The sequence below is a fragment of the Drosophila gunungcola genome (genome assembly GCF_025200985.1).
Source record: "Drosophila gunungcola strain Sukarami chromosome 2R unlocalized genomic scaffold, Dgunungcola_SK_2 000004F, whole genome shotgun sequence".
Classification (NCBI taxonomy): Eukaryota; Metazoa; Arthropoda; class Insecta; order Diptera; family Drosophilidae; genus Drosophila; species Drosophila gunungcola.
The window spans coordinates 3,627,224-3,642,324 of NW_026453167.1; the positions used below are offsets into that span (position 1 = coordinate 3,627,224).

A 15,101-nucleotide genomic window follows, 5' to 3' on the forward strand; every position below is an offset into this window, starting at 1 on the left:
ATAATTACTGTAACAACAGACACAATTTCTTCGAGTCATTAACTCCATGTTGAGTACTAAAATAGAATCAAACCATTCCCCATGTTTTGTTAACTGACAATCTGTTGACATTTTGAGTGCATCATCATCAGGGATGCGGGGTGGGTTTTTCCCGAAGCATCAATGGCCATTCCTCCCCCAGCTGACCACTTAGAGTGCAAAAATCCTGGCAAAAATTGGGGTTGCCGCCAAGATGATGACTGTGACGCCGCGTCGTCTGTCTCGCAGTGGCACCCGCACGGAAATTGCTTTTGTTTGCAACTAAAACCGGGGATGCAGGAAGCAGGAGCAGGGGCCCGAAGGACCTTTAGCATGCACAGGACTTGGCGCAAACGCAGCGCACACCGAACGAGTGTGGCTATCAACTTTCCCCCGGCGCAGAAACTCAACTCCGGCCGTTGTGGTTGCCAGTTAATGGAGTTGGCGTCAGCACGGAGCCGGCGGATCCGTTTTCATCGTTTTAGTTGCAAGTCAACCTCGCTCCTGACAGGCTGGCAGGCCAATCGAAACCGAAACCGTGCCCAAAAACCAATTGCCATAGCAGCCATCCTGGCGTGACAATAGCGCAAAAACGGAGAATTCATAAACATTCACCTGCCATTCACATAGCATATTATATGTACATTCATACACATCTATAGCTGCTGCTTTAGTGCTGCCTTTACCTTGACTTGTGTGTCACATGTAAATAGGAATTTAACTCGATTTTTATTACATTAGCCTGGCTCCGTGATAGTTACTATTTCGGTTGCTTCCTTCAGTCGCTGGTGAATCGCAGACATGGCGGATGAGGAAACGGGCAAGGAGGGCGAGAAGAAAATCGTTCATGTCTATCCCTTGGTGAAGGTTGGTTAAGTATAGTATATATACTAATCCCGCATTAAATCCTGACTTATATGACGCCCGATTTAAGCATTCGGACATGAACGAGGAGATGCGGATAGAGGCCATTGAACTGTCCATCACCGCCTGCGAGAAATACTCATCTAACTATGAGGTAAGTGGACTATCTTTAAGGAGAGCCCATGTAAAACGTTAATCATTGGATTGGTTTATGAAGAAAAAAAAAATATAAAAAATTAATTTTTTAAAAGAGACTATCTTAAGGGAGAGCCCATGAAAAACATTAATCTTTAATTCTTTTGATTGCTTTGTAAAACGTTAATCTTAAGATTACTTTATGATGAAATAAAATTCAAAATGGTATGTTTTTAAGTGGACTATCTTAAAGAAGAGCCCATCTAAAACGTTAATCTTTTGATTGATTTATGTGGAAATACATTTCAAACTTTAAATTTTTTAAGTAAACTCTTAAAAGAGAGCCCATGTAAAACATTATTCTTTAATACTTTTGATTGCTTTGTAAAACGTTAATCTTAAGATTACTTTATGATGAAATAAAATTCAAAATTGTATGTTTTTAAGTGGACTATCTTAAAGGAAAGCCCATCTAAAACGTTAATCTTTTGATTGCTTTAGAGGAAATATTACTCATTCCTTAATCTTATATTTCCTAAAATAAATTGGTCAAACTTCAAACTTAAAAGTAGTTCTAAAGCAATCACTTGTTACAAATATTGGTTCCACAAAGTTTTACATTGTTTTCAAATTATTTATTCGATTAAATAAACAATTTGGTACTTGGGACAAACCAGAACCTTTTATTGCAGTTCACCCCCAACTACATAATAAAGTTAACTTATAATTGAAAATCCATTACCAGCACGCTGCCAAAATCATCAAGGAAAACATGGACAAGAAGTTCGGCATCTATTGGCATGTGGTCGTGGGCGAGGGATTCGGCTTCGAGGTCTCCTACGAGACGGAGAACATCCTGTACCTGTTCTTTGCCGGCAACCTGGCCATCGTGCTGTGGAAGTGCTCCTGAATGCGGGTCAGCAGTCAATCGAACGTACCTAGAAACCGGAATCAGAAACCAAAACCGAACCAAACACAAATTTAGCATTAACTTTAGTCATACATACAGCAGAACACTTACCATTAACGAATGTTTGTGAATACTAAGCCTGAACGTCGGCGAAGCAATGAATACCATGGCAACAACGATGTGACTTGTTGGTAAAAGAGAATGGATTTTATTACAAAATGTACCTAGACGCTAGCATTTTGAAAACACGCTTATAAAAATTGTTTGTATGCACTAAACGAAGAACCTAAGACTGACTCCAGATGCGCACCGCCCTCTACGCGTACACATCCTCCCGATCAGCGCCGGCGCCATCGCCGCCGTCCTCGAGATTCGAGAAGAGCAGGAAGTGCGAGGTGCGGTGGAGTTCGTGGTAGAACTCCTTCGGGTTGGCCAGCTGCAGTTCGTACTTCATGTTCGGATCGTGGCGCACGCCCATGAAGTTGTAGTTCCAACTGCTCTGCGCCGGCACCATGAAGAAGCCGAGGAACTTGTTGGAGAGCAGCATCTGGACGCGTTCGTAGTGCGACGGCAGGTAGCCCTTGGGATTGTTGCCCTTGTCCGTGTTCTTGGAGCCCCACTCGAAGCCCGAGGGCGTCAGCTTGTAGGCCGTTAGGGAGCAGGAGCCGGGGGTGAAGGAGCATGTGATCACTATCGTCTTCTCGCCATCCCAGTTGGAGTTCTCCTGCATGATCTTCGCGTGCGTCGTGATGTCCTGCGGCGACAGCTGCGGCAACTCGTTGGGCTGCGTGTGGATCCAGCCCAGCGGCTCCATGTCCTTGAGATACTGATGCGTGGGCAGGGCATTGGGTAGGTTGATCGTCTGGTGGGTGCCCCACTGCGGCGGCATCACGATGCAGCGGATCTCCTTCACCTGCGGGTTGTCCGGCGGACTCACGCCATACAGGTAGCCGGCAATCTGTGCCCGCAGATCGGAGATCGTGACAAACTTTTTGAGTATGTTCTTGGGCAGAATATAGGTGTAGCCGGTCTCCTTGATGTCGTCCGAGCTCACGTATATGTGGTTCGTTCGCAGGTGCAGATTGGTGGCGGAGATGGCTCGCACTCGCCATTCGGTCTTCGAGCTGAAGGTCTGCGTCTCGTAATTGGACGTGGTGGAGGTGATGATCTCGTCGCCGTGCTTGTTTGTCGTTCGCGTGGTGGTGGCCGTCAGTTGGTTCTGCTCCTTGGTCTGCTTCTCGATCTCGGCGATCTGCTGGCGCTGTGCGGATGGAGCACTGATCTCCATGCCCAGGATAATGTCACGGATTTCGGACTGCGTCAGCGAGGCCACATTCACGTTGTTCTTCTTGCCGTAATCGGCTAGAATGAGGTCCTTCAGTTGCACCTCCACCTTTATCCATTCCTCGTCCGTCAGCGTAGGCCAGATGTGATGCGCCTCCGTGATGGTGGTCTTGTCCGGCTTAGGATGATCTTTGTCCGCTCGGTGTTCACGTGGAGAGCACGCAGAATGAGGATGAGACGACTGAAAGGCCGTGTATGAGGAGATGGTCTTCAGCCAATCGTCATAGAGGTTGAACAGCACCATCTGCGGCTCCGTGGCCTTGAGGATCAGATCACCGAACTTCTCCACTTTGAGACACGCCTGGAAGGGCAGCTGCAGCTCGGAGCCCTTGATCACAATGTTGGGGAAGTCGAGCAAGTGCACCTCCAGCGGATCCAACATGCCCTTGCGCGTCACAATGATCTGTTTGGGCTGCTCCTCCACGGGCAGCGATCGAATAAGCGCGGCCACCTCCTCGGCTGTCTTCCACTTGGCCAACTGGCCCAGACGCTTCTGACCCGCCCACACCGACGTGTGAATGATCTTCAGGAAGAGCTGACCCGTTCGCGGATTGAAGATGAAGATGGCTCCGTTAATTGGCTTCGTGGTCAGATTTCCCTCGAATGTCTTGTGGATTGTGACGCGATACACGTTGGTATCGTCCACGAACCAGATGATCTGGTTGGAGAACAGCTCTCCGTAGTTCTGCGAGCTGAGGTACGGCTCCGTTGGCTCCGACGAGTAGAGTTGCAGCGCCTTGCGGATGCGCTCACGAAGCACATACAGGGCGGGATTGGCCTTCATGATCTTCGCCATGGCCTGTTGGATGAGGGTCTTGCAGCCCGGGAACCAGTTGCCGTAGGCAGAGTGCAGATTGTAGGCCAGATCGATGGCTATCAAGACGCCCGTGGGTGAGGGATAGATGGACATGTTGTCCGTTGTGTAGTCGAGGAACTTGGCACGCGCATAACGCTCCACATCGTGCGAATCGTAATCGCCCCAACGCAGCTGGATATCCAGCCAGTACTTCTGGGTGGTGGTGTTGTCCATGGTGTCCTTGGTGTCGGCCAGCAGCGAGGGCCGCGATACGTTCCACTTGTAGGCGGGGAAGAGCAGAATGTCCGCACACGACGAGTTCATCTTGTAGGATTTACGCGGATGAATCGTCTCCTTCTGCACCGTCTCGATCTCCAGGGCGTCCAGTTCCTGATCGAACACCTGACACAGATCCATCACAATCGACTCGTGGATCTTCTGCCACAAATGCGCTCGGAAGATCTGAATCAGCGAGATCTTCAGCGTGGGAATCTTGCCATGCATGAATATGCCCGTCAGATCCAACTGCACCTGGAAACCCACGTACACGTTGGCGCGATTAATGGTTGGTGACCACCACAGGGTGAAGCGACGGTTCGGAATCTGGTTGAGACCGGATCGCTGGGCATTGGTCAGCTTCTTGTACTTCATCGACTCCTCGAACCCGGAGGCCTTCTCCCAGAACAGACCCTCCCAGGTGGGGAAGTAGGTGCCCTTGAAGAGGGTGTGCTCCAGGATGCCCTCCACTCCACCCAGCGCCTGGATCATGTCCGTGCGGTAGTTGTTCAGGTTCCACAGCTTGCCGTCGTGCCGCTGGTGAGTCCACCAGAAGGGATTCTGCTTCAGCACCTGGTACTGCTTGAACTCGGTGCGAATGCGCCAGCCCTTGTCGTAGGCCAGTGTGTGGCGATCCTTCTGGAAGAGTGTGTTGATACGCGGAATTCCGCGATCCCAGCTGTCCTCCAGATCCTCCAGTGTAAGCCGACGGTTCTGGGCATTCGCCTCTTGGCGCTTCAACGCATATTCCGCCCACACGCGCTGCGAGTCGATGAACTCGCTCTCCCAGGGCTGAATGTACCGATACAAATTGGGAATAAGCTGATCCTCGTCGTGAGACATGCCTAAAAGTAACAAAGTGCATTCATTAGCAAAATGTAGAAGAACTCTACTTGTTTTAAAACCAACCAGAGCGGAAGTGGGTTATGCCCACATCCGTTTGCTTGGACCAGCGCAGATCGGATTGGGGAATCAAGACGTGGCCCATGCTCAACATTCCCAGACCGCCCAATTCTTTCGGGGTGTAGAACACAACGGGCGGGAAACGGGAGGGCATTTTAGAGTTCAGACCAATCTTGATACGGGTCTGTATTTTATTCTCGCACTTGACCAGCAAATCCAGCAGCTCCTGAGTGTTGACTACAGCCTCGCGGAAGTAGGTCATCAAACCTATAAGCGCCGTGTTCCATTTGTTCACAATCTGAAATTACATTGTTATTGCTTACTTATAATAAAAAGGAAGTATAAAAGTTTCCAACTACCTTTGTGAATGTAGTGGAGCCAGAAGCCATCAGGATTTGTCGCACTCGATTGTGGAAGCGTCCCAGCGACTCATCATCGACACGCAGGAAGCACTGAGCTGTGCGCTCCTTGGTAATTTCGTTCTGCAAGTTCCAAACGCCATCGCGATGGGTAAACTCTTCATTCTGGGTGCGACACTGTGGGGAGAAAACAATAAATTATAAACTGATCTTAGACTAAAATGTTTGGCTTAAGGAACCTTTGGCAAAATGCGACATTCAAATCCACTCATGTTGAACAGCAGATTGGGATTGTCCTTGGAATAAACAGAGACGAAGGTGCTCTCCCAACCAATGGTGGTCACAGAGCGTGGCAGGCGGTTTTTAATGTCCCAAAAGACGGCGCGACCTCTTCAAAGCAAAAGATAATAGATAATATTCTTTAGTATCAGAAAAACTTGAATTTAAATAAAAGGAAAACCTACAGATTGACATCGTGTTTCATTAAACGCATGCGAGCATCACGTGGCCAGCACTTCTTGTTATTGTAGCCCACAATATTCTCGTTGTTCGGATCAGGATGTTCGGTGAGGTAGCGCTGGATGAGATCACGAGCCTCCTCCGCCGAAAACCTGAAGAACAGGTGAATGCGATCGACATAGCGGCAGTACAAGCGAATCGGATGAGCGGTTTCAGTGACTGCGTCCTGGAACGTGAGGAAATCGTTGGGCATTTGGGGCGGACCAGCCATCTCGCTGGATCGGTGGAGACCCAGCACCAAAAGATCCAACACCAGGCCATAGTACTGCGTGATAAACGAGGAGAACTGCAGGCCGCGGATGATGCCATAGCTGTTGGTGTGATTCATGTCCTTGTAGTTGATCACCACGTTGTTCTTGGCCGTCATGTAATCGGCGATATTGTGATCAACGATCAAGCGGAGCAGACGATTGAGCAGCGTCAAGTCAATCTTCTCGTAGAGCTTCTCGAATCGGGACTCCAGCAGCACATTGCACTCGCCCTCACCCACATCCCACACATCCTGCAGGTTGTTGATGCCTATAATTGGATTTAATTAACTTAGTGAGGTCTTAATTTAAAAGGTCCTTAGACAAAGCACCAATATACTACTCTAACTAATGTTGTTTCATAGGTCTCATCTTTGGCGTGAGGTTTGCAACAAGGGGATGATCAAATACATATCACTTTGCTACAAATCACACACCCAAAATGCCCTGCAATTGAGATTCCTATTTGGTAGCTGATCTTAAACTGATCTTCACCTTGACACCACTTGTAGGCCAGCAATGGTGGGGGCTCGGTATCGCTGGGCTTGATCCATGGCGGGAAAAGACGTCGCTTGTCTGCCTCGTACCAGAGATACTGATCCAGATATGCATCCGTGATCTTCTCCAGCGGTTCCACTTCATAGACGGGAATCAAATGACTGTACAAGTCCATAAACTCAATGCCCACCTGAAATTCAAATGATAATCATTAAATCAAATTGAATACAAGCTTGAATTCGGATAACCAACCTCCTTAAATGCTCTCTGCGTGAGCAAATGACGCTTGATGCGGGACAAGGCCTCATGCGGATTATCGTAAGCCTGTTCAATCAGACCCAACTCCTCGCGCTGACTTTGATTTAATCTGGACTTGACGCTGTACGCCTCCTTCAAACGTTCCAGGGCCAGAATCAGAAGCTTGGTGTCGTGCTTGTACGATAGGGGCGGGAATGGAATGGGCGCAAAGCGACGCGACTCCAGCCAATGCACGGTGGTGGTGTAAATGGCCACAGCCTCTTCCGGTGATATGTACGGACCATCCTTCAGGTAGTTGTGCTGTCTCTCCTGCTCTGCCTTCAGGTAAAGACGCGTCAATCGCCCCAGATTCTTCTTGCACACAGTCTTGTCCACAGTGGCTCCTCGTCGGATACGTTCGCGATTGTAGTGGGCCGTGTTTGTCCACCAGTCGGCCTTCATCTTGACGTATCGCAGAATCATATTCTCAATGGGAATTGGCAGACCGGGCACCTTCCACGGAATGTTCGCCTTCCAGCAACGCCACGCCTCCGAAAGATGCTGCAGAATGGTACGCGCTTTGTTCTGCTTTATGCCCTCGGGCATCATGTCCACAATGTCGTGCATTACGGAGGCACGCAGCTCCAGATCGAAGTGGGATTCGACGCGCTGCTTGGTCACCGTTTTGGCCACGCCCTTGGAGTGTCGGCCCTCGAACTGACGCGACAGCAGATTTCCCAGCCAGCGCTCCAGCAGAGGAGTAATGCCGCGCATGAAGAATAACCAGACACGCCAACCCGGAGCCCAGAAGCCACATCCCGGTCCCTTGCCCACAGGTCCAGTGTTGAAGCGGTAGTATATCAAATGCTTCAGATCCTTACACATCCGAATCTGCCTCATCAGCTTGTACTTGTAGCGATACATGCCAGTCAGCTGGCCCACATGGGCGAATATGTACTGCAGTCCGTCGGCCAACTGAAAGGCGTCCACATTGTTCAGCCGATACTGAACGTGCGAGTCAATAATTAGCTTGGTCAGACGCAGGATCTCACGGCACAAGTGGAAAGCTAATAGATAAAAATAAGAGTTAGGCATTACCATTGAAATTTCCAGCTTAAAGTTAACTTACCATTTCCGAAACGTGACTTTTTACGCTCCTTGGTGGTAAGAGTCTTCACCGGCTTCAAGTTGAAGTTGTAATCCAAATGCAGGTAGTTTAGATTCTTTCGGTGAATCAAGAGGTTCAGCATGTTGTATCCCTGACGGCAAACCTGCAATCCAGCCTCAACCCAATCCAGGGTGGTGGTCTGGAAGAATTTCGTGGCCTTAAACGAACGGAAGAGGTAGCTGCAAAGTGAAATTAAACCTTTAAAAGGGACTATGATAGTTAAAGACCAATTTAACTTACCGTTTCTTCTGTGGCTTTGGTTTGCGGTGCTTCAGCGCATTGAGCACATAGTATTTGAGCAGTTTTTGGTAGCTAACGCGCACTTTGACCGGATGGCCAGGAGGACAATGCTCCTTGTACCAGCACTTGACTAGAGGAACATCGATCGCGCGGCGGGAGCGGCCAGAGCGCATATTAAAAGGACGAGGTGCCCAGAGCAAGGCAATGCCGTTCGCTGTATTGTCAGTGTACAGGGGAGTGTCCTGCAGGAACGGTTGCACATCGTCCGGAAGCGTAAAGTCTTCGTCATCATCCGGCAGTGGCTCCTGCACTTTTGAGTTCGCATTGCGATGGGATATGGGGTTGATGAGCGGATCAAAGTAAAAGGCTGGCAGATCTGGATCTTCGGTCTTGATATAGACCACGTTGGGAGTGTGATACCTGAAATGGAGGAAAGCCATTGGTTATTTAAAATTCTTGTTTCTTTAAATGTATTTATGTGTATGCAACTATCAGCAGTCACGATTTATTCTTAACAATCGCCACGAACATATTCATTGCAGCTCCCCTTTATCGCAAAAAATTGGTAGTAAGCTGGGAGCTCGACGTTTTTCTAACGCGACATGAAGCATTTCCAGCGAGGTTGTTCACTTGGAAACGTTACTACCACGTAAATAAAATTTTAGATTATTAATTTCTAAAAAATAAAGGGTCTTACCAGCTTAAGTGCACGAAATGCGGCATATTGTTGTACAAGTAGGGAAAGGCAATGCGGTATTCCGTGCGAATGGGCTGCCGAATGATGACTTTATTAATGTCATTGAACTCGTTCCAGTCCTCGTCACTGAAAAATCAAGGGAAAATTAAACTCCGATTATGGAATTTAAGGCTGCCAAAGCGCTTACCCCACATTGTGGTCTTTAATAAGGGGCTCAAACTTAGGTCCACCTGGAATGGCCATATTTAGAGCCTTGGCGGTGAAGAAACTTTTGGGGTCAAACAGATAAAAGAAGTTGTTGTCTACTAGGTCCGTGAGCAGTTGGTTGGCCAGCCGATAAAGAGTGGCCAGCTGGGGCAGGGAAAGATTCCACTTGCGGTAAGTGGAGCCGTTTACAAATCTAGAACAGAAATATATGTTAACCAACAAAATTGATATTAGTTGCTAGCTCAAAACTCACTGCGTATCCACCAAAGGACGATGATCGTAAAACCATTTGTACACAGCATTATCTTCATCATTGTCCAGCTCAATTTGAATGGCCTCCAAGGGCTCCACATCGAGAACGTTGTCCGCGTAGTCCAGAGGCGGCTCTTCATCGTCGAAGGGCGGGAATCTCATGCGCTTAAAGTGGCGACGATCGCGCTTCTCACGCCTCATCATGATCCACATGGTTCTTTAAAATAGATTACCTTATTAATTGGGAAAACAAGGAAAAACTGAAGTTAACTCACCCCCATTGAGCAATGTAGACGGGCTCGATGACCCAGGGAATCTCGTTGACAAAGGTGATGGCTCCCGTGATGTGGTACAACACCTGGACATCCCGGATCTGCTCCCAGGGCATGGGCATGTTCTCCAGCAGCTTGAGCACCGCATGCGGCATGTACTTCAAGGCGCCCAGATAGACCCGCTTGTCGTGGCGATATTTCCGAGAGGTCATGTCTCCGTGATCGCGTATGATCTTCCGGATGTGCTCCGGCGGCATGTCCTCCTTCTGAGTGTCCACGAAGCCGAATTTGCGCTTCTCGGCGAAACGCTTGGATTGCAGATGCTGCCATTTGAGAGCCTTCTCCTGCAGCTTCTCCTCGGTGAGGATGTCCGGTTTGGGTGTGGGAATTTGACCCAAGCCCGGTCCCTGTCCGCCGGCCGGGATGGGAATCCCATTGGCGTGGCCACTGGTCGGCGGCAGCGGTGCTCCTGGTGGGGGAATCTGCTGGATCTGGTTGGCCATCTGCTGCTGGGCGTGCAGTTGAGCCTGCTGCGCGTGGGCCGCCGCGTAGGCCTGCTGGGCCATCAGCTGCGCCGCCCACGCATTCTGCGGTATCATGTACGGCGGAATGGACATCGTTCCGCTGCACTTTTTCTAGTTCCTAATCAATAAATTGAAAAAGATGTACACTTTATGACACACAGACACGTTTTGTTCGGAGGGGGGAGAAATCGAATGCCGCCGACGTCGCGGTCTTTTGCAATTTTCACAACGCCGTGAAAAGGCTATTATTTCGACCTCCCCTAAGTAAAGTTCTTATTAACTTTATCGCTCAACATTTAATTGTGAAGTATTTTACCTATTTTTCACTTTTACTTCGTTTCTTCGGCTGCAATTCACAATTTTCCCGGTTTGCAAAACGTTTTTCTTTTTCATGCGGCAGCCATTTATTTCCAGTTAGAGATGGGGAAACATCGATGTTAACGTCGATGTCATCGAGGTTTTAAGTCGCCGATAGTATCGAAGTTTTTCCAAGAATTAAGCATGCGAAGACAAGGTAACAACACAGTGTTCTCGATTTTTATCAAAATGCAAAAACGGTTATTTAAAAATCACTATTATACTAATTATTTTTAGATTATGCATGCTCTTATCCAATTTGCACATAACTGCTGGCTTATTAAAATGCTATAATTTTTTAAAGTTATTAATTAATACTTTTACTTAAAACTTAACAGAAATTAAAAAGTAAACTAATTGTTGTGCTCATTTCCTCGCTGTTATATTAAAAATTGTACAAGATTGAAAAAAGTTTTAACAGAAATACAACATTTACCTTTAAAATAAAACAATACCTCGTTTGATTTGAATTCTGTTAGTTTAATTAGATGAAATGATTCATAAGTCAACGATTGTGTGAACAAAATTTATTTGGAACTTTTTAAGGTAGTGCGTCAATATTATTTATTCTGACTGGTAATTCCCCAATTTTTCTCATACAGTAGACACTCGCTAGCAAGTAATAGTACTCAACCTGATAAGTCAATACCCGTAAATGACTTTAAAAATGGTGTTGAATATAAAAAAGTGAACTGAAAACATGTTTTGTACTGTCAATTAACCGAATTAGAATATCTGATCGAGTCATCAGCCTGACCCTGATATAGAACACCTCTCATTTCCCATCGGGTAACGACTTCCCCAGACTCCAGAATGTTTGTCCAATCAATGATCATGTGCGAAATCAATCACCGGGATGTTTTGCATTGCCCACTATAAATATTGTTGGTCGGCAGTTGGGGATCACAGTTTACGGACAACAACGCTTCTATCCAGAACACGACCGGAAAAAGTTGCTAATTTGGGAGAAAAATATAAAAACCCAAGTACATCCCCGTGAAATTTCGCAAATAAGGTTAACAATGGCAAAGGTACTGGTTTCAATGAAAATTGAACTTGATTTGTAAAAATAACTATTTTTTGCTACATTTTCAGTTTCTATCCATCTTTTTGTGTCTGGTTATTATTGGATCTATAACTGCAGGACCTATAGAAGTAGGTCGTAATCGTATTTTCTAATGACACAAATAATATAAAATTAATATTTTCAGAACAAACAAGCAGTTGCAGAGGGAGATCTTTCTACGGCTGATACCATTGGCTACGGATACTATGCAGCTCCATCTCCGATTTATTACGGCGGATATGGAGGAGGCTATAAGTACGGCGGATATTCTGGATATGGCGGTTACGGAGGATATCGCAGTTATGGTGGCGGCTTTTACCGTCCGCGAATTTACCCCGTTTGGGGTTAAATATCAAACCCTAACTGTCCCAAACACAAGTTCCTAAGACCCATAAATCCTATGTAACCAAAGAAATTATACAAGCCCCCTTAAAATGTAACCCTTTCACTGTCTTGCAACCATTACGATGACGTCATTTGGAGTTTTTGACCCCAGACCACAATTAACACCGGCTTTATTGCAATAAAAACAAAACACTTTATGTACACGAGTACGTTCGCATGTGCGGTTTATTATTTTCAGATTTCAATTGTCTAAAACCGGATTTTTGGGACTTGGTCGGCGCTTCCAAAGAAATTGAGGCTTCAATGGCCCGCCAACGTAACAAAATAGAAAAATACCGAGTTGGCCAAGCGTAATTACACATCTGAACTTAAGACCTATCTTTAACGATCCACATAAGCTCAATTTTTGGGCAATAAACGGGGTCACGAAGAGAGCTGGACTCCACAGTGGATATCGGCTAAGGGATAATTACATTTTTGCAATCACAATTTTCACTTTGTTAACTTTAATAGCAACTGGTCATTAGATAAGATATATCCTTTTTTTGTCTAAAGAGGTTTTCATTTTAAGAACTCAAAATAATATTGATTTAATAGTTTCATTCTTTCGTATATTTAAACTCTTTTTAATACGAAATGGCTAAAAAGAGTTTTAAAATTGATACCTATTTAAACTACATATTAATATATTATTTATAGACTATAAATGTATCCATTTTAAACTCCTTTTATAAGTTAGTTTTCTGGTTCCAGAACCTTAATTCTGCAGAAAAACTGTACTATTTCAGAAAGGATATAGTTTATATAATTAAGTTTCTAAGTTGTCAAAAACTGATTTTATTGTTGGCAATAAAACTTGTTTAATAGTATTTGAGTTTATTTTTTGGTCATGGCATACATTATGTAAGAAAATTGTACTTTTCACAAGTCGAAACAAATTTAGAGGGAACCACACTTTATGGGTTATGTTATATAAAAAGAGTGACTACTGTATTAGGAATTCGTGTGGGCTTGACTTCAGTGCTCCGCTTTTATTTTGGCATCCGGATACAGCTGACATACACATAAGTTAGGAATTAAATAGGATATATCATGGGCAGAAGATATCACTCCTAGTGGCGACGATATCCCGATCCTGTGTGCCTTTTGTGATGGGTTTTGCTGCCCTTTGAGTGGGATCGAACTTTCCGGGAGTGCAGCTCCTTCTGGTGGTGGCTCTTCTTGTGCCCGTGCTCCTGTTTGGCCTGCCTTCCCTTCCTCTGGGCTGTGGAGTGCTCATGGGCTTTGTGCTCCTTAGTGTGGGATGCCACATGATGCAGGCTCCTTCCATGTTTATTGTGATCCTTGGCCGAATGCTTCAACTCCTGGAACTCTTGGTGGTGCTGACTTAACTGGCGTTTGTGGTTCAAATGGTGTTTCCTCTCATTATCCTCCAGTGGCTGCATGGCCAAGGCCACGGCCACCAAAACAGTGGCAAAAACAATAATCTGGATACGCCATCCGAAGTAATCAAGGCAAATCGGGGGGAAAACATAATTGGAAGGGATTGAAAGTAAATTAAATTGAACCAATTGCCATATCTAAAAGCCCCCAGATAAGATAATGTCCGCCCCTTGGCACTAAACTCACCGCCTTCAGCATGATGATAACTCCGGGATATTAACAAAGCTTTTGCGTTCGTCTAAACACAGCGACGTTCCACACTCGACTGTTTTTTCGGAGCCTCTTCCGCTGCTGTTTATATCGTTATCTCTTTTTTTATATATGTAGCCCCAAGCCCCTATATCACATAGTTGGCTATATGTTTCTTTTTTCGCTTTTGAGTGCGCCTGAGTTTTATCGCCCATTAACCGAATAGACAAACTGGCGGTGAACAGCTGTTGGATAATTTTCATAAAGCTGAGATTAGCAGGCCAAGATTTCAGGCCGCGCTTTGCAGTTCTCTGAAAAAGTATTTCTGTTTTTTTTACAATTTTATAAGAACCTTATCCAACAGAGATACACACTTATAGTGGCTGATAAAAGCTTTGAACCAGTCGTAAATAGTTAGTCACTGACCATTTTATTTTAGAGTTAGCTGAACAACAACTATAGCTTTACCGCAAAAATAATCTTACCTTATAATGTGTCTAAATTAAAAATTAAATCTGTAAATAAATTAAATAAAATGTTTCTACCAATTGAAGAAGTAAAATATATCCGATATGTCCATTATGTTATATTAAAGCTCACTTCAAGTTAAATCTTTATAATGGTTGGATTATATATATACATGATAGATTAAATCTTTAAATCCTTAAAAATTGCTGTAAACTTATGTTCATTAATGACAGAAGTCTTTTAATAATAAAAGTCTTAAGCAATGATTTCTTTTGATCTCTAGTGTAAATGAAAAAATTATCTATAGGAATATATTTTAACTTTTTATGAATCTCAGAAATTAATGACTTCAAGGTTATCAAATTAATAATATTTGCGATGATGACAAATTGCTAAAATTTGTATTATTTTATAGTCTACTTCGCTGATAACAAATTTCATTGAAGAGCTTCGTAGAGAGCAAAAGAGTATCATCAATAGCCACAGTCAGCACTCCCATAGTGGACTAAAACCAATCGCTATCTTTGTAAATTCCAATCAGGCTGGTTCAGTTTAAAAGCAGTAGAGCACAAAACACTCCAACGACGAAGAATCGGAAATTTTCTCTTATCTGGAAAAAAGAGGAAGGGAAGAAGGGCGATCTTGACTATAAATTTAATCATGAGTCTCGGCCGTGTTCCACTCGAGATATTTGGAAACAATAACAGTGCGCACTGCCACTGGACGTCATAAACAGAATACTTTTAATAATCGGGTCGACACATCA

At 45.2% G+C, this 15,101-nt stretch overlaps 3 protein-coding genes, 1 long non-coding RNA gene and 1 other non-coding gene across 5 annotated transcripts; 2 read left to right on the top strand and 3 right to left on the bottom strand.

Moving 5' to 3' along the window:
* Positions 1 to 69: 69 nt before the first annotated feature.
* LOC128254501 (dynein axonemal light chain 4) lies at positions 70 to 2,103 on the top strand. Its single transcript, XM_052983649.1, has 3 exons — positions 70 to 885; positions 953 to 1,036; positions 1,763 to 2,103. Exons 1-3 carry the CDS (start codon positions 820 to 822, stop codon positions 1,925 to 1,927), a joined length of 315 nt encoding a protein of 104 aa, XP_052839609.1. The 5' UTR covers positions 70 to 819; the 3' UTR covers positions 1,928 to 2,103.
* Positions 2,104 to 2,112: 9 nt separating this feature from the next.
* LOC128254500 (pre-mRNA-processing-splicing factor 8) lies at positions 2,113 to 10,910 on the bottom strand. The gene is given in 16 exon segments (XM_052983648.1): positions 2,113 to 3,394; positions 3,397 to 3,457; positions 3,459 to 5,188; positions 5,253 to 5,544; positions 5,606 to 5,782; positions 5,845 to 5,995; positions 6,070 to 6,643; positions 6,868 to 7,060; positions 7,123 to 8,174; positions 8,237 to 8,454; positions 8,516 to 8,935; positions 9,213 to 9,338; positions 9,400 to 9,612; positions 9,673 to 9,888; positions 9,947 to 10,585; positions 10,784 to 10,910. Coding segments are annotated over 15 exon segments (7,188 nt in total). The 5' UTR covers positions 10,561 to 10,585; positions 10,784 to 10,910; the 3' UTR covers positions 2,113 to 2,243.
* Positions 8,992 to 9,169, bottom strand: LOC128254505 (small Cajal body-specific RNA PsiU2-55). Its single transcript, XR_008267556.1, has one exon. It is a non-coding gene; the product is annotated as a small Cajal body-specific RNA PsiU2-55 (non-coding RNA).
* Positions 10,911 to 11,400: 490 nt separating the features above from the next.
* On the top strand, positions 11,401 to 11,979 carry LOC128254421 (uncharacterized). The gene is made up of 2 exons (XR_008267548.1): positions 11,401 to 11,855; positions 11,920 to 11,979. It is a non-coding gene; the product is annotated as an uncharacterized LOC128254421 (long non-coding RNA).
* Positions 11,980 to 13,091: 1,112 nt separating this feature from the next.
* On the bottom strand, positions 13,092 to 14,024 carry LOC128254419 (histidine-rich glycoprotein). The gene is made up of 2 exons (XM_052983522.1): positions 13,865 to 14,024; positions 13,092 to 13,722 (listed from the first exon to the last, which is right to left on the bottom strand). The coding sequence occupies exons 1-2, from the start codon at positions 13,874 to 13,876 to the stop codon at positions 13,348 to 13,350; spliced, it is 387 nt and encodes a 128-aa protein (XP_052839482.1). The 5' UTR covers positions 13,877 to 14,024; the 3' UTR covers positions 13,092 to 13,347.
* Positions 14,025 to 15,101: the final 1,077 nt, after the last annotated feature.

Bases quoted from the DNA above. Each gene is read 5' to 3' on its own strand.
- LOC128254501 (XM_052983649.1), top strand. From the start codon at position 820: ATGGCGGATGAGGAAACGGGCAAGGAGGGCGAGAAGAAAATCGTTCAT. The intron at 886-952 runs GTTGGTTAAGTA...GCCCGATTTAAG, and splicing joins ATGTCTATCCCTTGGTGAAG to CATTCGGACATGAACGAGGA. The intron at 1,037-1,762 runs GTAAGTGGACTA...ATCCATTACCAG, and splicing joins AATACTCATCTAACTATGAG to CACGCTGCCAAAATCATCAA.